Source organism: Venturia canescens, chromosome 8 (assembly GCF_019457755.1).
Source record: "Venturia canescens isolate UGA chromosome 8, ASM1945775v1, whole genome shotgun sequence".
In the NCBI taxonomy this organism is placed as follows: domain Eukaryota; kingdom Metazoa; phylum Arthropoda; class Insecta; order Hymenoptera; family Ichneumonidae; genus Venturia; species Venturia canescens.
Window position 1 is genome coordinate 21,507,458 of NC_057428.1, and position 21,656 is coordinate 21,529,113.

A 21,656-nucleotide genomic window follows, 5' to 3' on the forward strand; every position below is an offset into this window, starting at 1 on the left:
TCTCACCTTTGCGTCGAAAACCTCGCCCGGTCGTAATTTTCCCGCCTGCAAAAAATTACAGAGACAGGCATGAGGCACCGGGAGATTACTGTGTTTATCTTCTTAACGATTTTTCAATGAATTTCGGTCTGAAAAAAATGTGTTTGTGTTGCGCAGAGAAAAATGAGGCCGCGGGGAGGGCGAAATGGAAAATTGAAAACAATTCAGGTTCGGGGGTTAATCGCTGCGGGCACTGCGGCTATAAAAAATCTTGGGGAAGAAAAATTCCCCGGAATTTGGACTCTGCGTGCGTGAGGCTCGGTCAACGACCTTTCGTTACTTCCAATTTAAACTAATGACGAAGACGGAAAACACGCAAGTTGAAACTCGACGGAGAGAGAAAGGCTGAGTAATGCGAGCGAGCTGTCGAAAAAGGGAAGAAAAATTTACCGCGGACGTTTTTCCACGCCGAACATTTCGCTGTTCCTCAAACACGTGCGAAACGATCAACGGTACACGAGAAAATCAGCTCCGACATCTGGTCAAACTGTTAACAAGAGAAATGCTCGTGAAAAGACGCTATTTTTCATGGCTCAATTGGCCGTGCGACTGACCCCCAAGTACATACTTGCCCCTCCCTTCTTTACCTCTTCATTGTTCATCCTCCGACGAGGGAAACTCTTGACACGCGTCCCATGCCAACCCAACGATCGGAGACAGAAACAAGAGCTTTACGACATTTGCCAAATAGCTGTTAACGACCCAACACGAGAGGAGGGAATGGGGGAGAGGCAAGAGAGAAATCTCGGCGAGGATATATTATTCGGTGTGTCGAATAACCAAATTGTAGAACGCTCGATATTTCGAAATTTTTTAATTTGTCGTATCAGATCGAAGAAAAATTCGAAAAAATTCTTATTTCCGATCGACGATTTAGCGGATAACGCGTTTAACCGAATTCCTTCTTTGAGATTTACTATTTCCTTATTTCGTATTTACTCGAAAATGTGTATTTCGATAGTTTTTATTTCGAGGCAATTTTAACGGACCATACGAATGTCAAAAGTTGGTATTTTCGAATTAAAAATGGAGAGTAGTTGTTGTTTTGTAGATAGACCAGAATACGGAGTAGCAAAAAATCGAAAGTGAATTTTTCGAGCCTGTAAAACTTGGATATGCGAAATAGCGATGGCTCGAAAAGGTGAAAGTCGAAATAACGATCTTTGAAATCGGAGATCACCGGCTCGAACCTCGAAGTTTCTACTTTATTTATTTTCGACACTCAATTTTCGCTCGGCGCTAATTGCTTCGACGCTCATTCAAAAATGAGGAACTTTTCTCGCGAAAGTCGTCGAGCAAGTTTTCCTCTGTGCACGCCTGCGATGACTGCGTCGATAGTTCAAAAATCGTGGATAATCGATAAATTTTCGCACGTTAGATCGTAGCTGCAGTCCGTCCGAATCGCGATTCGTTGGAAGCTTCCGTAAGCTCTCCTTAATCTCATGCCTCGTTCATTCAAATGGCGAAAGAATCGCTACCTCAAAAATCACATTTTAAGGGACTCGAACCCCCTCCGTTCTCCATCCCCTTCTCATTGCGCCCTTGGCGGGCCTTCGAAGAATTGGCTTTTGGTTCGTTGGAAAAGAATGCTTCATGCCGAATCAAGAGTATGGATCAGTCGACCAACCTCGCTTGTAATTTTCGAAATCGAAATTCTTCGACACAGTTTGACTGATAAAAAACAGCTCCGTCAGCCTGCTACGCAGGACGATGGCAAAAATCGGTTGACAGAGCCTTTTTTAAATCGGTCAAACTGTGTAAAAGAATTTCGATTTCGAAAACTCCAAATGAGGTTAGTCGACTGATCGATACTCTTAAGGGGAGAAAACGTTGCAAATGAAAACGTGAGTTCGACCAAAGACCAAATATGCTTTCAATCGGTTTTAATACTCTGTGCAACTAGATGGGTATCTCATCAAAAATAGGTCATTTGTCGATCATGCATTTAGCAGAATTGGAAGCCATCGTCATTAATCATCACTTTCCTCTCATGTATAGAACGTTCGTAGCATTGCCGAGGACGGCAGCGTCGTTATTAAAAAAAAAAAAAAAAAAAAAGTCCTGCCGTACTCTCGTACGCTCGAAAATAACAGTTTTCGGTCGTATATTTTTCGCTTTTTGTGTGAAAAAATCAGAGTGCTCAGGCCAGTTTGTAATTCGGCGTGACTCTTCGCGCAGCGGACTCTCTCGGAAGTCGATCGGTTAGGACGTCCAATCTCGAGACATGATAAGTCTTATATACGCTATCGAAGTTTTAACAATCTGAAAAAAGGTAGAAATGCATGGAAAGTCTAGCCGAGGATCGCCAGAGCCGCGAATTTTCTGTTCGAGCTTAACTCACAGTTACGAAATTCGTCACCGAGAGTTCCATTATTCCTCCAGCTGTTAATTGGCGCGGGATGCTTGCCATGGCGATAACCAGGACCATCGCTTGGCCAGTTTTCCCTGGCATTTTCCACCAGTCGCTCAAGTACGTGTTTTCCCCAATCTGAGCGCACTGTTGCCACACAGAAAAATGGGTCATTCGTTCGTTCCATCGAGCAAGTATTTCACTCGTATTCGGTGGATGTGACGTTGAGTTAATGGAGCGATGCTAAAGTGCGATTGCGAATGTATGCGTGCGAGAAAACGAGCTCGACTTCGTGCGAACGACTTCTAGTCATTCTTGCTCAAGTTAAATCCAAGTAAATAAGAAAGTAAATAAGTACCTGTCCCTTGAGAATCTCTCCAATGTAGCAAAATATGAAAAGATTATAAGTAATCGTCATAACGTACAGACCGTAGGTCATAATTGCAACGTAGTCGTGGACTCGAAGTTGTTGCTGGAAAAGATGGAAGAAAGGGAGAAAATGAGTGGCCGATGCTCTCGTTGAATATTTTCATTGAAAGGACGATTGATCTACCGTGAGTCGCCATCCGAGCGAGCAAATAATGAAGGTCGAAGAGACTACCTCGGTGAAAAAAATCTCGTTAAGCGCGGTGTCGATGGTCTCGGTCAGTCTGAAAGGAAAAACTGCTGGATGGAATAAGAACTTTGTTATTCGGTAAGATCGATTGGAAAGGAGACTTTAGTGAGAATGCGTTTGTTTTCAGATTGGTGAAGGGTGTACGAATTAAAATTGTAATATCGACGAATGCTACCTGATCGCTCGGGATACCGTGCACGCGTTCAATGAGATTTGATCGTCGCTGGCGTTATCGTGCGTCGATGGCTGATCGAGAGAGTCGTTTGCGAGTTATGAGAGAAGGTGAGTGAAAATAGGAGTGGCCAATCACCTGAGCAGTCTAACGTGATATTTAACTACCATGGAAACGCGAGTATTGAGAAGCTCGACGTCGCCGTCGAGGTTATCGAACATGGTTTGGAGACGGTTTATTATAACATCGATCTGGCCACAAGCGTGCCACACAAAAGTCGCGGCCAAACTGCACGACGCGATAATCGTCGTGTAAGTTACAAAGGCCGAGACGATGGTCGTGTAAAAAATGATTTCGTAGTTCGGACTCCTCTGGGCACTGGGGAATTTGTCGTAAACCGGATAAGCGAACGGTCTGATCGTTTGGTTCAGAGCGTTTATTTTTTTGCCTTTCATCAGCGGCAGGACAGCTTGATAAAATATTCCCGAGGCGTACATACAAAAAACGCACAAAAGAATCATTTGACGCGCGCTCATTGTACTTTTCTTCATGATCTCCCGGTCCGAGAGACCCGAGGCTATTTTCCAATCGTCGCAAACGTGCTCCAGGCAGTGTCTTATTGATTTACGACGATAAATCATCCAGTAAAATTTCGTAAGGTTCGCCACTCGGAGAACTATCGGGCCGAACATGTTCATTTTTCCTTTCAAATTTTGCTTCGACCATACCACGTGCAGGACCATCGGTACCATGAGAAACACGATCAGCAACAAGCTTATCACGATGAATATTGTCGCGAACAAAATCTCCTTTTTCTTTGGATTTATCTTCACCAATGCCCATATGCCGATTATCGTTAGCAATCTTCGCAAGTAATTTATGGTGTAAGCGAAATCGTTTGAATATTCTTTATTCTCTATGGCGACGTCTTCCAAGCTCTTGCGACGCTTCATTTCGACGGACATGATTATTCTTTCACGTCTCGAAAGATACTGCGCGGTGGATTTCCTCCGGGGCGAGGCTTCCGGCACCACTTTGCCTCCGTCAACGCGGTCAACGCTACGCATGTACCGAGAATTATTTATTTCAACCGCGACAACTTTGACCGCACCCTTCTCTTTCCCAGACTTGTCTTCGCGACCGCGCTGCGAAAAGCGCCCCTCGCCACAAAACTTTTACTTCTCTTCTTCCTCGCTAAACTTTTCACTCGCATCGTGCAAACGTCTCCGCCGCTTAGCTCGACAGAAAGTGACAATTTAATTTTTCACCCCCGCCACATTCGAAAGAGACTCGGCAAAGTCTCGGTGCGTTCGGAACGCAGCAACGAACGCAAAAAAAAAAAAAACAACGTCAAAGTTATTTCAAACATTTTTCCTGTCGCGAGAAAAGGGGGAGCCAAATTCCGCGGGGGCACTCGCTTTAAGGGGTTTTTGACATCTCCTGAATTATTTCACCGGTTCCTGCATGGATCTCGGCTCTTCTTTCATTCCGTGCTTCAACGGCAACGGGGCGATCCACGAACCGCTGCTTCCCCTTCTCACGTTGCAGCGCACGAGTACGCGTGGGAAAAACGGGATGAGCCTTTGCAATCGCAGCTCGAAATTTTGTACTCGGAGGTTTTTGAGGCCGTTGATTACGAATCTGGACTCAAAATTTGGAAATTCAAAATGGCGGACCGGTAATACAAAAAGTCGTTTGATGAAAGCGAAAGTCGATACTCGGCGCCTTTTGCGGTCATATAGGTTGATCACTGTGGTAACTAAAAAGTGCACAAAAATGGATCTGAATACGTTCATGTGTGAATGAATGCGGGGAAAAATGAAATAAAAATTGAGCCGCGGTAACTTGGATCACCGTGTTTCAAAGGATTAATAGTATTAATACCTGATGGGCATTAAAACTGCAAAATATTAAGAGGTAGTAGCGAAAAAATTCGAGAAAATCGGCTCCAAAATTTAGCCGCACTATTGCAGCTTAAATTTTTGAATTCTTTGATTTTTTTTCCTCATTTATGAAGTGACTGTTACAGAAAAAACTGAAATAAAAAATATGTCAACTTGCAAAATCCTCTAAACTTGTGTAATAATATTTTCGATTGAAGAAATTTGCAAAACAATTGGTAACGCGATGGCTTCTGTGGAGAGTCTCTGGCAGCGAACTCGCTTTCATAAATGTGCTTGTCTCGAGTCGCTACCGCGACTTTAGATAATCTTGGAGGAGAAATTGTCTCGTTATATGACCGCGGCAATTAGAGTCGAACCGACGATGATAAACGGTTTCTCGCGTCATCCCCGAAAGCGTCGAGACACTCACAATAGAATGAATTATAAGAGAGGCAAGAAATTTGACGGGTGGGACGAAAATCGAAATACTCGAAAGGGAGGTTTCTCAGGTCAGGAATTAAAAAATGATTCACGAGTCACGCTGAGTTAAAAAGGAGATCGACCTGCCAGATGTGCAACCTGGCAATCCGTTCCTCTCTCTCTCGCATTTTCTTTTTATACCAGCAATTGCTCTATCCCACTTCGTATATATTCGAAGCTTCGTCGAGACTCTCTTTCAGACTATTTTCAGAAACTATATTTTAAGAATTAATTACGCTCCAAGGGTTTTCGCGGTTCGAAAGAGCGAGGAGACGCTCGTGGCCAATTCGCGCCTTTACTTGTCATTCTCTCTTCCTCTCGCCCCTCTTCAATCTTTCATTCCTCTCGCACGCGCGAGACAAGATGTTTCAAGAATAAACCTTTTCGACAGCTCCTCGTACCTCTCCTACCTCTCGATACTTGATTATCATCATCGTCGCCGTCATCGTCATCATTTCGTCGACGTCGTCATCGTCGTCATTGTCCTCGCTACGTGCCCGAATACTTGACCACGCGAAGGCTTCATACGTGAACGAATTGTGGCTTCCATGATACATTTTTCCGAGATTTTTACACGCTCCAGTCTCGCGTGCATACAAATTTCATCTATTTTTACAATTCGCATAGATCGTGCTTTCTTTTCTCACGGATTATTGTGATTTTACGAGGATTTTATTCGCGGTTGAGGAACGCGAGATCCACTGATCGGTTGAACTGAAAAATTTCTAAATCTCGGTGTACTTTCGATGCCAAATTGAAATAAAGAGAAACTTTCCTCAGGATAATCGGTAGCGGAGAAGTTCTGCCACGAATGAAAAAGTATCCGCTGGGAAAAGGGCGCACGATCAAAAGCGAAGAGCTTGGGGAACAAATTTGGTCTCGGTGTATCGGCGGTCCGATGCGATTTTTACAAAAATCGCGGGCAGGATGTTCCTTTTGGTTTGACGTGCCATGTGCAAGTTGCAAATTATTGTGATTATTCATCATTCGCTCGGTAACCGTGCGGCCAATATCGTTGGGAGGGTCGGTCGGCCTACGTTATTTTTCACCGCTGTTTAAGGTGGATCATGCCCGAAGGATCGTATTCTACGGGTGTTTCAATTTCATCGATTTTTATACCCCAATTGAAGATATTATCACTTTAAATTAATGTCAAAGTTATTCATTCGAAACTGTGAATAAACTTTGTCACTGACCGAACGCCAAATTTCGTTCGTCCCTGGCGAAAATACTACACTTTTTTATGTCAAAAATCGCATTATAGAGCGCAAAAGAAAAGTACGAAGGGAAATGGATCGAGAATAAAAGTATTGATAAAAAGACAGAAGGCTGTGACAGCAATGGCCCGAGTGCTCATTACCAATTTCGTTCAATCTTTAACGTCACATATCTTTATTACTGGTAAGACAATCGTCTCGAGTTTTTCCCCAAACCTTCATTTATACTTCATTGTTATTGTGAACTTTTTCATAAACTTCGTAAGAAGGGTTTATTCCTTATAAATACGTTTTTTCTCAATAACCGATAAGACGAAGCCTTCGAAATTTGATATGCTTGTGAGTCGACTAGCCATTAAAGCTCTGTGTAAATTTCAAGACTTTCTTCATAAAATCGTCCCGTGCATGAACTAGCTTAATATCTCGATCGTTTTGTTTTTTGGTCGCAATGTCGAACTCATTTCTCTGATCAAACGAGGTGAGAACGACGTCTGGGTTAAACGAACCAGAGCCGTCGTCGTTCGTACGTGTGCTCACACTTCGAGCACGACGAGAGACCGCGATTTCCTCACTTTTCTCATCACCCTCTCGTTTATATTAGCGAGCATGTCTCTGTGCGAGCCTCTACGTGTGTCGGTCATAGTATAACCCGGAGAGAGAGAGAGGCCTGAAACGAGACGCTCGTCTCGTTTGAAGCCCTGGCGATAAGGAGTAGGATGTTGAAACGATTATTAATATCTCTTCTCTAATAGATGAGCGCTCGGGTGTCGCCTCGCGAAATTTTCGCTCCCGAAGCCCAATTATGGGACACTCGACCGACATACGCACGGCTCGCTTCAAATTTTATATTCGACCCTCGGACAATCTCTTACGTCGTGATTAATTTATCAATTCGAAAGGCCGCGTCAAAAACCCCCTCGTACTTTCTTTCCTTACGGTCAATTTTTTCATGGCAATAATCAAACGCGTTATTTTTTGACAGAACGGATATATATCGACGCAGAACGATCCTTCGCCCCCGACGATTTGACCACAGCGTTTTTACGAGCCATACTGAAGTAGTAAAGTTACGAGCAGGCGAATCACGGCGTAAAAACGTTTCACTTTTTTACTGAGAAGTATAAAAATTAATTGGCACGATTTTTCTTGCGAAAAATTGCAATTGCTCCCATCCAGGCTCGAGCTCGATCTACTTTCCGAGGCTCCTGATTAACGTTTTTACGCGATGAGCGTATCGCGAAAGTGTGCGTGCTTGCGTGTGCTTGTATTGTAAGAATGATGAGTAGAAAAAATGATGTATTCTCGAGAAATAAATAATCGCAGGATGCTTCGAAAGTTAGCGAAAGAAATTTAATCGCAGACCTTCCAAAGTTTCATTCGTCCATCGAAATATTAAACCGAATCAACGAATTTCGCTCGCGCTAACTTTCGAAGCACTTATCTGCCATTTGACGAGTGTGCATGAGTAATGTTGGTCAAATAATTAGATTTAAGAATGAGAAGGAGTCAAAGAATTAAATGAAAAAGTGCGCTTGGTAGTCGATCATATTATAATTAATAATCGCAGCCATTCCCATTTCTTTGTTTGTTTATCGGCTCCTCTTATTTCTTGCCGACGACGTAATCTCACCTTGCGCTCGTCCAACACCTCGCCAGGCCGCAGCTTTCTATTCTCCTATGGACCAAATCGTTATTGTAGAATAATTCGTGTTGGTGTTGCTGTTGCTGTTTCTATATTCCTACAGTCAACTCGATATCGTGTAAACATTGTACGTGTTTTTTTTTTTTTTTTTTTTTTCGTGTCAAGTCGGACGCTCGCTGGTGCGATAAAAATGACGATTAACGAGCAACATTTCATCCCGCAGAGTTGGATTCCTTCGATCGAGTTATATAGTTATGCAAGTATTCACAAAAAGCATGAATCCAACTTTACGAGATTTGTGAAATTCTTGGTTCGATAAATGCGGACGTCTCCTTCCGCGTCTGGAGCCTCCCCGATCGGCGATAACCTGTGAAGAAACCTGCTTCTCAGACTGGAAATGCAAAGGGACCGAAAAGGTTTCGGCTCCGGAGATAACGATCGTCCGAATGGCCCGGTGCGAATTAACAAAGGATTAAATCGGCGCGTGTCTCGGGCAGTTGCGCAACTGGATTAACGACTTTTGACGCACAAGGACAAAATCGTTGTTTCGTTCCTCTAAAACTAAATGTAATTCTCATCGCAGTGTGCAAGATGCTTTCTAATCTCTAGATAATAACAGAAAACAGACAGAAAGGTGGACAGATCGTAGATGGAGGGAGAGAGAGAGAGAGAGAGAAAAGAAGAGAAAAGTGACAGAAAAAAGTAGAGAAAGGCAGAGAGACGGAAACGAAAAAAATGAACAAATAAAACTACGTTAAACAAAGAGCCGAAAACATTTGCATCTTCATATCGATATGCGCATGGAAAAAAAAATCTACGAAAACCCTATGAAAAGAGTAAACAATCAAAAATAAATCACTATGACACACTACGGAAAAAGAAAACAAATTTAACGGATAAATGCTAAGACGAGACGAAATGAAACCGACACGATTTCTCAATCGAGCTTTTGACGCATACAAATGAAAAATAACGTCACGATTAAATGGAAATTCGAGTGGAAAAGTGAGGCTGCTGGAGCTCGCAGCGTTCGGACGAGTTTTTTTTTCTGTCTCGAACTCTCGTTTTTCGTTCCATCCGAAATAATGGAGATGGCCCCCCTCAAAATGCGTTTCATCGAGTGAAAATTATGCTCTTTACCCGATTCCGAATTTCGGGCTCCAGCAGACCCGAACAAAAGAATGAAAAAGTGTAAATAAATGTACAAAGGCGGTCAATATACCTCGGAGAACAAAAGGAATCTCCGCGTAACATACCTCGTCGCTGATGATAAGACTGGGTCTGCGTCCCAGTTCCTCGGGGGGTATGAGCGATCCCCGACGGCTGCTTCCACCACTTCCGGGTACGAGGGAGGGTCTGCGACTTCCGACTGGTGTCGATTCCCTGATCACTTCGATCTTCGGTGCCTCTGGTGCTTTGATTTCCGGGAGCTTCGGCTGTGCCAACGGGGGAGAAACAGAACCGAAGGAATGTCACCGATTAGCACGAATTATTATAACAGCACGATCGCGGATGGCGAAGAAGATGAGAATCGATCGCGAAGCACGAATGCGCACGATTACGCCGACCTCGAACGTTACTCAAAATAATCCACCACCCCAAACAACGATTGAGCAACGTTTACTCCGCTTTATTCGAATCCGCGTTACCAGCCTCGCACTATTTCAGACCGGATGTCGAATTATCGGGGTTGAAATCGATCACGGGAAAGCACCGAGCCCTCGACCTGGCCGAAAATCCATGACTGACCACTCACCACCAGCGAACTGCCAGCAAAACTTTTCTCATACCTACACAACACCTTTGCCTATATTCGCCTATATAACTGTACACCTCACTCATACAAGTGCATCCCTGTGCACACGAGAATATACGAATATATACTCGTGTATTAATATGCAAGTGTGTGGACGTAATGATCCCCGAAAATAGAAAATGTCCCTGTTCTTAGAGGCTCCGAATTTTTGGACAGATCGAGAGTTGGAGCGGAGGGAGAGCGAGGGAGAGAGAGAGAGAGGACGGAGTATCGTGGCGTATATGGGAGCAAAGAGGACCAAAGAGGAATAAAGAAAGAGGAATAAAGAAAGGGAGGGGATTGTCGATAGCTGCGGTATAATAATTCGGCTCGTACGAGCTTTTCGGTTGTAACGGACACAAGTGGACAGTCGCCATTTTCGAGGCGTATAACGCACGAGCCCACACACCTTATTACACGTACCCTACGAAACACGCACACGAGACCGAACCAAAGAGAGAGAGATATGGCGAGGTTTTTGTATGCTAAAATAGTTTTCTACGCGTGGCATTCATCGCTTGCCAACCAGAGCCCCGGAATAAGAATAATAAGAAGTGTGCGAGATTGAAAATGTAGACTGATTAATCGGAGGCTACAGGTGCTTTCCCCGGATATCGTGGGACGACGATTCACGGATAAAAGCCCTTTTTCGCGTTTTTTTTTTCAATCCTTTTTCTTCAACGGTCATCCGAAAAGCGAGGGAAATATTGCTCGGGGGTTTTGATCGATTCTCGTTCCGGCTCGCGCACCGACATGCACCTCGAATTCCTGACGAAGAGTCAGCGACTCACCTTCGATTCGATTTTCTGCAGGAGCACATGAAAATAAAAGAAAAGACTCTTTGCGATTATTGAATTTCCATGAATTCGCATGTCGGAGAAAGCTTTGGGGCAAAGCAACTCGAACGTGGAAAGTCGGAGTCGCCGATGTTGGGATATTCGTAATGAGAGAACGAGCTCCTCACCTGGCCAGCGGGTCTTTCGAGTTTCGTTTTGTCACGAGCGACGTGGTCCCCGAAATCGAATTCCTGAGGCTTCTCGAGAACGGCTCTCTCGTAATCCGGAATCTCCGGAAGTTCGTAGCTCGCTTCCTTCGCGGACTTGGACGTCTTGCCCTTCTTCACTTCGAGCTTTTCTCCCTTCTCGGTTTTCTGCGAAGCAACAATTCGAAACTCGTTTTTTCATCTGGTAAATAAAACAACTGCGTAAAAGGTGAGACAGCCTTGGTCGGATCGAGAGTAGAGAAAGCGAATTTCCCACTGCGTGAGGACGTGAGAAATGTGTGTATTTTAAAAACAGCCAAACACCAATTGTTATCCTTGAGAATCAGCGAAAGTTGGTTTATCGAGAAACGTGAGTTTGCGTGATCACGGATTATGGTGACTTCGTTTGATCCATTTTTGTCAAATGTATTTCAATGAGGAGTTATTTGTTCTGACGTTTTTGACGTTTCGTTATTTTTTAATGCTTGTCGTCAGAATGGAGTGACGGTTGCTCTCGTTTTGTTGTGAACGTTCGGTGAAGATGGGACGAAATCGTGATACGATGATCGTTGTCGAGTTTTCAGAGTGAGCAAGTCAGCGAGAGAAATAAAGTAAGTGAATTAAAGGTCCTGGAAGAGAGAAAAAGACAGAGATAGACGGTGAGAAGTCCTTGGAGTTATCGGCCAAAGGAGCGGCAGTACGCTATGTACAAACAAAAAATGAGGAAAAAGTAACGCAGACGCGAACGAGACCGAGCGGCGGATTAAGACACACTGCGTAGAGACATCGAAAGATGGAGAAAACAGTAGAAATTCGTAGTAGCTAGTATAGACGGAAAAATATGAGACAGATTTTGAGAGTAGAGCGAGAGATTTAATTATTTGACAGATAGAGTTGAAGAATTTAAAATTTTGTAGAGAAACAGAGAGTTTGCAGCAGAAGAGAGAATAACAATGGGAGAGAGAGAGAGAGAGAAAAAGTTTTTCAAAAGTCCCATATTTCCGGGCTACCTTGAGCTCAACCGTGCCATTTTCAGCCTGATCAGGCTTTTTAAGGGTCTTGGCAACGGGTTTGAGCTGAATTCCTTGGAAGCCGACATTTTGAACTTCCTGCTTCGGCGGTGGAAGTTTTCGTAGCTTTGGTTTCGCCTCTACTCCTTCTGTCGGCTGTATCAACATTAATTTCCCTTTTTTTTCTACCCTTTGACGTTTTTCATGGGAGCATCATGCATAAACGCGTGATGCGGTTTACGAGTTTTTTCAATAACACTCTCAACGCGAGTGACAGCGGTAATAATAATAAAAATAACGTCGAATCGTTCGAGTATTTTTAGGATTGAAACTTGAAAATCTCACCTTAAGCTCGACCTTGTTCAGCGCCTTCTTTTCCTCCTCGACCTGTAACCCAAACCAATTCGTTTTTCGAATTAGATTTTCCCCTTTAGAGATGACGAAAAATTTCGTATCGTCCAACAAACCATTTACCTTGCTCACGGACTTTAGACCGAACTTTTTGACGCCCTCTTCCGTCTGAAAAGAGACGAAAAAAAGGGGTTAAAAATTGGAAAAAAAATGGCACTCGAAAGTCCCACGATCCGCAATTCCTGTTAAGAATGATAAGATGTTAAAACAGCTGATGAACCTTCGTTACAGTTTTAGTGTATTATACGAAATACGTGGCGTCGCTGCGAAGCCGATATTTACGCCAAAAGGCCCGGATTCCGGAGTGGGGGATCCAGAATTTCGGAGCACCCCGAGCTGTAAACACCGAGGCTATCGAGCCGCTGAGAGGGGCAGAGAAAGCGTTAATCGCTGATAAGACCCCGCGAGCTCACCGTCGGTGGCGCGCCGCGAAAAATGCGTAGAGTTTGGGTTTGTTACTAAAAATATAAATCGAGCGCTTCTGCGTGAATGAAGAATGAATAAAATGAGATGTTACTGCACTGCGGTCGACGGTGAAAACGAAGAGCGCGTAGCGTCAAAGATTCCCATTTTTTCGATCGTCGCTCCCTGATATTTACATTCATGCAAGCGAGAAACGTGATTAAGTATTTGTCAGTGTCTTAAATAACTTTTGTGTTCACCTTTTCCGGCTCGGGCTTCCCGAGTGTGGATTTTGGTTTCGGGGAGAGCTCATCTTTCTAGAAAATCATATTTCGAGGTTTTATTATTCGAGTGAAATGCTATCGGAGTGAAAAATAAATCGAAACATTTTGGATTTTTAAGAGGACTGAATTTTTTCGATGTTATGTCAACAGTTGTAAGGAGTGTGAAAGCTTTCTCGTGTACCTCCGTCTCTTCGTCGGATTCGCCAATTGAGTAATTCGAATGTCTATCGTCGCTCTAAAAACGTGTAGTTTTTGTTTCAATATTAGTTTTCGAGTGTTCAGAAATGTGAAAATTGGCATAATATGAGCGAGTGTCAAGTGTTTTTTTGTGTACCTCATCCTGGCCGGGGACGGTGAGAGTGGTTTTTGGTTTTGTGCTGAAATCGTCCTTCTAAAACCAATTTTCATTGTGCTTAGCTCTCGAATATCTCGAGCGAGTGAGAAGTGTGCGAGAATAATTTGGAAAAAATAATTTTGTGCAGTGTTTTCGTGTACCTTCTCCCATCCTGGCACGCCGAGGGTGGATCTGGGTTTCGCGATTGCTTTTAATTGTGTGTCGTGTGTCTTTTCCTCTTTCGGTTTGTTGGCTACGTTTTTAAGATTCAGCGGTTTCAGGTCGGGCTAAAAATCATTGTTTTCGGAATTAAATGCTCTTTGTGTGAATTTTTGGTGGTGCGAATCGTTCTAAAAGAGCTTCGTGTATACCTTCTCGTCCTCGGATTCGTCGAGAACAGTGGCAATTCTAGCAGATCGTTTATCGTTCTAAAAATCAATTTCATTCGATTTTAATAGCGATTCGAGTGAAAAATATTGCTCGGAGCGAGATTAATTTGTCTTGAAATGAAAACCAAAGTGTGTCGTTATTTAAAGTGTGTGTCGTGTACCTTCGCCTGACCCGAATCAATCACCATGAATTTGGGTCTTGGAATCACACCGAAAATCAGCTAAAAATGAGTGTTTTTTCGTTAGAGCGTATAAAAACGGTAAAAGAGATATATTTTTGAAACAAAGTGTTGCGAGTGTTTGAGTAATGTGTCGTGTACCTTCGGGACCTCGGGCTCGTCGAGGTTCTTCTTAAATTTCAGTTTGTATTTGTCCTAAAAATCATTCGTTTTGCATTGAATTTCATGGGTTTTAATCGAACGAGTGTAAAATGTTTGTGTTGCGTGTACCTTCGTGTCGGTGTTTTTGCCAATCGGAGATTTATCTTTCGAGACGTTTTCATTGTTCTAGAAACGATTTTTCGTCGATTAGACAGTTAACAAATGTTATTAAAGGACTCGTGAAACATTAAATTTCTTTTGTTTTCGTGTACCTTCTCCTCGTCCGGTTTTCCAATAGTGGAGTTCGGTCTGCGGGCGTTTTCATTGTTCTAAAAACGAGTGTTTTCAATCGATTAGTATTAAGCAGTGGGAAGTTACGAATCTGAGCTATTTCCTCGGTACAAAAGTATTTTTTTTTTCGTGTACCTTCTCCTCGTCCGCTTTGCCGTTTGTGGCTTTCGGCTCAGTGTCGCGTTCATTCTTCTAAAACGATTATTCCACAATCGATTAATTAAAAACAGCGGAAATTGAAACAGTCAAATTTCGGTACAAAAGTATTTCTGTCTGTGTTTGTGTACCTGCTCCTTTTCCGGCTTGTCAATTGTGCTTTTCGCTTTTTTCGTGTCTTCGTTTATCTAAAAACATATTCGCGGTTGTTTCAGTTTTAAGGATATCAAAGTAACAGGAACGGATACTACAACGGTGGTTTTAAAGTTGAAACTTTTTTCAATACCTGCTCGGCCTCGTCGGGTTTACCGAGAGTTGATTTTGGCTTCGGAACGATTTCATCCTTCTAAAAATGATTTTAGTTCCATTTTAGTGTTTGAGTTAAAGGAAAATATCGGTTTGTGACGAGTGAAAAAATTCATTGGGGAGATTGATCTCAAATGTCAAAATCGAAGAGAGCAACGAGCTCAACAAATTTTCGATGTGGGACAGCCCGCGATTCGTCAAATTTTTCGATCAATCTCCGCCAATGATTTTCCGCGAGGGATGCAAACGTGTGTTTCGTGTACCTTGGCCACTTCGGGTTTTCCGAGGGTTGTCTTGGGCTTGGTGGCTGGTTCTTCCTGCTAAAAGTTATTGAGAATTTAGAAACGATCATTTCGCGATTGATTTCGTACGAACTTTCATATTTTCTTGGGAATCGTGTACCTTTGCTTTATCGATTTTACCATCAACCGATTTGACTTGGATATTTTCCTAAAATGCGTAAAATTTTGTTCGTTTTATTAGTCAGTCATTGTTGTAGTAGGCAAATTTTGTTCTCTTCGTCGTTCGATTTTACCTCTTCGTCTTTCTTTTGTTCTTCGAGCTTCTTCTTAACCGACAAACGTTTCTGAAAATGCGCATTTTTCACAAAATATAATTCTCTCAAAATTGCTTGTGCGTTAGTGTAATTGTGCGATCGTGTACCTTCGGCTCGGCAGTGTCGTCGGAGGTTTGTTTCGGTTTTGAGGCCGGTGAATCCTAAAAAAATCATTTTTTGCGTTCATTCGAATGCTGAGAAAATTCTAATAACGGATCGCGACAGGGACTCGATCGCGTGGCGATGAATCGTTTTTTTACCTTCTTCTTGTCCTCTATTTTTTCAGCAGCTTTACCCTTTACCGAGGTTTCCTTCTAAACATTTTATGAACAACGATTTTAAATTCGCTCATCGAGAGTCCTGAAAAATATCAACTGGGAATAAGAATCCTAATTTTCCTCACCTTCTCAGCGACCGATGTCTTTTTCTCCATAATGGAGGAACGTCTGCTCTCGCTCTTCGATTCCTCCTCCAGCTGAAAGGAAAATTGAGAAATGCCTTCGATAACGCCTCAAACGCTTTCCAAACGAGCGAGCATTTTCATAGTTCGCAAATTCTTTCTTTTTTCTAGTACTCTGAGCGAGCCAATTATTGGAATCGAATTAGTGCCAATTATTGATCGGAGCGTCAATTTTCCTTGAAATTTTGAGCAAGCTTTTTTCTTTTGTACCGTTTGAATGGAACTTCGTCGACTGGAGAACGGACTTTCATCCTCGGAGATCTGCGAGCGAGTATAACCATTTTTAATAAAAAAAAAATATTTAAAAAAATCAAAAGAGAATAATTGTGCATCGAGAAAAACCCTGCTCGTTTACCGTTTCCTCGGTCGTGACGAGGGAACTTCGTCGACTTTCGGTCTTCAATTCTTCCACTCGACTGACGGAGGATTTTCGTATCGCCAGCGTCTTTTCCGGCTTCGGAGTTGTCTCCCGTGATGCCTTGAATCAAATTTTAATTTATGATCGTTGCACAGCCTTTGGAGTCAGCCGAAGTGCTAAAATTCGTCGTCGGTTACTCACGTCCTTGGATTCGGGCTCTTTTTTCTTCAGGGATTTCCTCTGTAATAAAGGAAACGAAAAATCAGTCGAGAAATTTCGTTTTCAAAACATTCGTTCAAGTTACGTTGCTTCGACTATTTGCTCGACGTACCCTTTCCGGCTCCTTCTTTTCCTCCGGTTTCTTCTCCTCCGTTTTCTTCTGCAATTCCAAAGAAAAAGTTGATTTTCAGTAAGCGTGAAATTATGATTGCAGGGCACAATAAAAAGGATGCTTGGCTCGACGAATGTGCGCACCTTGAGGGATTTTCGTTCTTCGACATTGTTGACGATTTCTTCCTCCTTTTTCTGAGTGGTACGAAGCAGAACAATATTAATTGAGAAGAAGTGGACAAAAATTCTAGAGAGCCCAAACATTGGATGAAAAAAACGCATGCGATGCAACAAAATCAAAACGTTCACTGAGAAGAAAGTGTATTTCATGCAATTTGCCACTCTGACTTCAATTCGCTCAAAGTCTGTACGAGATTTGTCATTTCTTTAGCGATTTGCCTTGGGAAGTATCGCGTGCTGCGACCACACAGCCCACTTTGCACGAGGGAATTACGTATTTCTTTCCATTCCCTCTCAGGAAGCTTAAATTAATCGCTGCTGGCTGCGGAGCTGAAGAAAGATTAAAACAAGCTTGAGAAACATGGCACGAATAGAAAGAAAGCGATCGGCGGGTGAGCAGAGATAGCGTGGGAGAGTTAGAGAGCCACTCGTCACAAAAGACCCTCGTTGAAACGCAGCTCGAATCTTTTCGACTTAAATTAATCGAGAAAAAAGAAGCTGTAATTCGAAAATCGATCTTTCGTACGAAGCGAATCCAGCACTTTTCTAAATCTCGACTCACCACGATCTCCTGTTTCTGAAACGAGAAAAAGCGTTCATTAAAATAGTTGAAAACAACAGTCAACCAAATTTTTCTTTTCTAAAAATGCGCGATATTTGTCCGGCTAAATATTTGCAGAGCTACGTAAGAATTTAACAAGTTTTCGTTTCCACCGAAGCCAGTCTCGAACGTGATTTGGAGCACTTGTTTGAATTGTGGGAAGAAAAAACAGGAGGACGACAAACGATTGAAAGATTTTCAGAGACCAATCAGGTTCGCGTGGAAGCGAATGAATCAGGATTCGACTGTAAAATAATTTTTTCACACTTTCCTCTTATTTGTCTGTTCATGTTCGTGTTCACGTAATTGAGATGTCGGAAAAAAAATGTGTTTTTTAATGAATTACCTTTTTGGGCTCTGGTTTGTCGATACCATTTGTTTTTGTGTCCGGTTTGTCCTTAAAAAAAATCATCGAAATGTAAAAAAAAAGAAATTTGATCGATCGAGTAATTGGAAGCTTATTCACATCGAAACAATGGGAGAAGAGAAGTGACAGAAAATATAGCTAAAAATGCAGAGCCCCGTGGGTGAGTCGACAGTTTCGACAGAGTCCAGAAATTGCATTGCAGGAATGGCCGGAGTAGAGCAATTGTTTTTCATGTTGTAAAGTACAAAGTGATCGATGTTTCATAATAGAATGGAGTGTGGATTTTAAGTGTGAATGTATTTTGTTGTTGTTCGTATATTCGTGTACCTCAACGAGTGAAACGTATTCGGATTTGGAAATATCAGAAATTTCGGATTTCGGTTCGTCAACGATAGGCTCGGCGATGCTGGACTCGAGCGCGCTCGCTAATTCATCGTCCTCGTATTCCGTTTCCTCGCTGACGTCCTCTTCCTCCTCGGTATCCGAATCCGTTGGCTTTTTCTTAGGCCGCGAAATTACGAAATTTCAAAATAAAGTTCGTTGTAAGTAAAATTAAAAAAAAAAAAAAAACAATATTTTTCTAATTCAAGGGCGTTGTTCGTGTACGTGTCCACGTGTGTCAAAGTGCGACTGAAAAGCTTTTTTCTAAGGTATACACGAACGTTAGACAGTTTGGAAATTGACAGAAAATTGGAAAAGCATCGCGCATTTGGGATCATCGAGACGTGATGAAAATTTCGACGATTTCTACGTCCAATTACCTTCTTCTCTTCGATCTTTTCTTCGACCTCGATCTTCTGCTCTTTTTTCTCCACTATTTTTTTCTTCTTTTCCTCCTCTTCTTTCTTCTCCTCTTTCTTCTCCACTGTCTTCTTCTTCTTCTTTTCCTCCTCCTCCTCTTCCTTCTTTTTCTTCTCCATACGTTTCTGCAAATCACGAGGATCAGGGTGCATGCCAAACGAGGAAATTCGTTCAAGGAGAATGACAATTATTTATCAAGGAAATACACTGATTACCACGAAGGATTCGAACTGGGGTGATAAAAGTGTTTAAACACGTGGAAATGTGGATATCGAACTGCTCGAAACGGACGAGGGCATTTTGGGAGTCGTATTTAGAAACAAAAATTCAAGACTTTTTCACGATACGAATTTGGTTGACGGTCTTTCTCAACGTAAATTAACGATACCAGCGACGCGACGTGTTGGACCGAATGGTCACCTGGTTTTCTCAATGCTTGACAAATTCAAATTTAGCCCATCTCCGGAATCAGATAATTTGTCATTATAGCATTTATCAATCAGTCTTACTTTGACCGTCAATTCAGCAGAAGATTCGTCCTTGCCCATCTCGTTGCTGACCACGACTTTGTACGTCCCTGTGAATTCCTCCGTGGTGTTGCTTATCACGAGCTTCATCTCGAGACCGTTGAATGTGACGCTGATGTCCTTTGTCTCTTTTATTACAGTTGTATTTCTGTAAAATCATTTGAAAAAAAAAAATCATAAATTAGTCGATTTTGAAATGTACAGATGGAAATAATATAAGATTCCAAAACTACGTACTTGTACCACACGACAGTGGCCTTTTTGTCGGTCTGCGACAGCTTCGCCGTGAACTCAACGGTCTGACCTTCCTCGACGGTCTTGAGGACGGAAAAAATGATGTTTTTAGAATTATTGAATTTCAAGTAAAAAGAGGAATCTCAAATGAAAAACAGCGCGACTGAACTCACGACGGTCTTGAGTCCGGAGGCGATTTTCGGTTTTTCCACCTCTTCCGGCAGTTCCATGATCTCGACAACCTGAGAAGTCGCTTCGCCCTTTTCGTTTCTGGCGACCAATCTGTACTTGCCCTTATCCGCTGTCGATATTTGCTCGATCTCGAGTTTGACAGCGAATTCACCCTGCACCAGATAAAATGAGATAAAATTGAAGGCTCCGAACGCCTTGTGACGTCCAGTGAGTATTATCAACTCGGAGGAAATCGATGTTTTTTTTATGAACTGACCTCTTTGACCTTCTCGACGTGAACTTTGTGCCTGCTGCCGGCGGTGATTGCCTGAGCCTCCTTGAACCAGGTGCAATCGGGAGCGAACTTGGACATGACGTGACATTCGACGATTACTGTCTTTTTCTTCACGACCTTAATGACCTTGGGTTTCTCTTTGATCACCGGTATAACTTGAGCAAAAATAAATGAGATATCAAATGAAGGGAATTGAAACATCGGAGTCGTCGCGAACGTGCGAGAATGGGAAAGAAAATCTTACTTTCAACGTTGAGGGTGAGATTCGCGTTGAGTTCACCAAGGGCATTTTTGATGTTACATTTGTAGAGTCCAGAATCATCGGCTCCGGGGTCGTTGAGTGTAAGCTTGATGTAATAAACGTCTTCCTGTTCTTTGACGATGCTGATAGAGATTTTGGAGGATTCTGTGACGACTTTGCCAGCGTGAGTCCAGACGATTTCCGGCTTTGGTTTGGCTCGGACCCGACAATCCATGATGACCAATTTTCCTCCGTCCTCCGACTGTATGTGAGGCTTGCCGACGAAGGTCGGACCCTCGCCCTCGGGCTCGGGCTCCGCCTCGATGTTGAGGTTCAAGTTCGCGTTGCTCTCGCCGAATTCGTTCTTCACGTGGCATCTGTACGTTCCGCCGTCGGGTCCAGTTGGATCCTAATCGAGCAAAAATCCTTCTTCAATCCACAACTTCGGTTTCTCAATTGCCAAAAAATAAAAATCAAAGAAAATCTCATTACCTTAATCTCGAGGGTCAATTCATAAACGTCTTCCTCCACGACTTTACTCTTTATCGAGATTTTCGACGTTTCTTTGACGATCGTTGTGCCGCGGAACCAAGTAACTTCCGGTTTCGGTTTCGCGCGGCATCTGCACTTCATCGTAATGAGGGTGCCGCTCTCGTTCGGAATGATTCGCGGCTTCTCGACGAACGACGGCGCGAAGCCCGCCGCGTCTTCTGCATCTTGGAACAAATCCACAATTAGGCAAGCCGAAATTCTCGTCCGCTCAGCACACCGAAAATCCTCGTCGCGACGACGCGACGCTTCGCATCGGCCATCGATAAAAGTTTCACCAATTTTCCGTGCTTCCGCATTCACATTTAAATCTCATTTAATTTATAAGAAAACGGAGCGAGGATTATTCGGTTGCTGACTATTTATTTAGCACGGAGATTCGTTATGTTACTTTTTAATCGTGCTCAATTCCGTGTTAGAGTAAAGCGATTAGAGTTTTAGCACGCGATGATCGTTAGAAATGGTTTCCCCTAGCGTCGTTGGTGTTACGGAGCGTTAAGGTACTCACCGCGGAACAAATATCATAAAACTAGCACAGCACGACGATTCGATAATCCTCGATACTCTCGTGTCGTATTCGCATATATCGGAATAATCTAGTACATGCTAAAAAACGAGCGCATTCGCAAACGGAGCCGACATGAATTCGGAATACATCAAATTGACGAGGGGTTTGTTTTTTCGTGCGGCTAAAACGTGACCCGAGAGAGAGAGAGAGAGAGAGACAGAGACAGAGAGAGAGAGAGAGAGAGAGAGAAAGAAAAAGAAAAAACACTTTTTGCCGATTTTGTTTTCGTTTGTCGTCGGTGAGTGGTGGGACTTGCCTTGAAAATTGAGCGAAATGTTGGCGTTACTCTCGCCGTAGCTGTTAAAAGCGTTGCAGCGATAATTGCCACCGTCCGCCTTG

General features: G+C 43.0%; 1 protein-coding gene across 1 annotated transcript in view; it reads right to left on the reverse strand.

Moving 5' to 3' along the window:
- Positions 1-21,656, reverse strand: part of bent (projectin protein bent) — a 76,492-nt gene that overhangs the window by 38,572 nt on the left and 16,264 nt on the right. The window contains exons 6-36 of the mRNA XM_043426772.1: positions 20,693-20,916; positions 20,204-20,609; positions 19,942-20,114; positions 19,667-19,837; positions 19,497-19,576; positions 19,242-19,407; positions 18,693-18,857; positions 17,911-17,961; positions 17,526-17,540; positions 16,928-16,978; positions 16,785-16,832; positions 16,655-16,693; positions 16,451-16,573; positions 16,039-16,110; positions 15,896-15,949; positions 15,743-15,796; positions 15,615-15,665; positions 15,482-15,529; positions 15,343-15,399; positions 15,060-15,119; positions 14,905-14,961; positions 14,753-14,809; positions 14,599-14,655; positions 13,260-13,316; positions 12,661-12,705; positions 12,532-12,573; positions 12,187-12,342; positions 11,159-11,344; positions 10,986-11,000; positions 9,656-9,835; positions 7-45 (exon numbers count right to left, since the gene is read on the reverse strand). Of these exons, the coding sequence (XP_043282707.1) occupies positions 7-45; positions 9,656-9,835; positions 10,986-11,000; positions 11,159-11,344; positions 12,187-12,342; positions 12,532-12,573; positions 12,661-12,705; positions 13,260-13,316; positions 14,599-14,655; positions 14,753-14,809; positions 14,905-14,961; positions 15,060-15,119; positions 15,343-15,399; positions 15,482-15,529; positions 15,615-15,665; positions 15,743-15,796; positions 15,896-15,949; positions 16,039-16,110; positions 16,451-16,573; positions 16,655-16,693; positions 16,785-16,832; positions 16,928-16,978; positions 17,526-17,540; positions 17,911-17,961; positions 18,693-18,857; positions 19,242-19,407; positions 19,497-19,576; positions 19,667-19,837; positions 19,942-20,114; positions 20,204-20,609; positions 20,693-20,916 (2,999 nt within the window). The remainder of the gene's footprint in view (positions 1-6; positions 46-9,655; positions 9,836-10,985; positions 11,001-11,158; positions 11,345-12,186; positions 12,343-12,531; positions 12,574-12,660; positions 12,706-13,259; positions 13,317-14,598; positions 14,656-14,752; positions 14,810-14,904; positions 14,962-15,059; positions 15,120-15,342; positions 15,400-15,481; positions 15,530-15,614; positions 15,666-15,742; positions 15,797-15,895; positions 15,950-16,038; positions 16,111-16,450; positions 16,574-16,654; positions 16,694-16,784; positions 16,833-16,927; positions 16,979-17,525; positions 17,541-17,910; positions 17,962-18,692; positions 18,858-19,241; positions 19,408-19,496; positions 19,577-19,666; positions 19,838-19,941; positions 20,115-20,203; positions 20,610-20,692; positions 20,917-21,656) is intronic.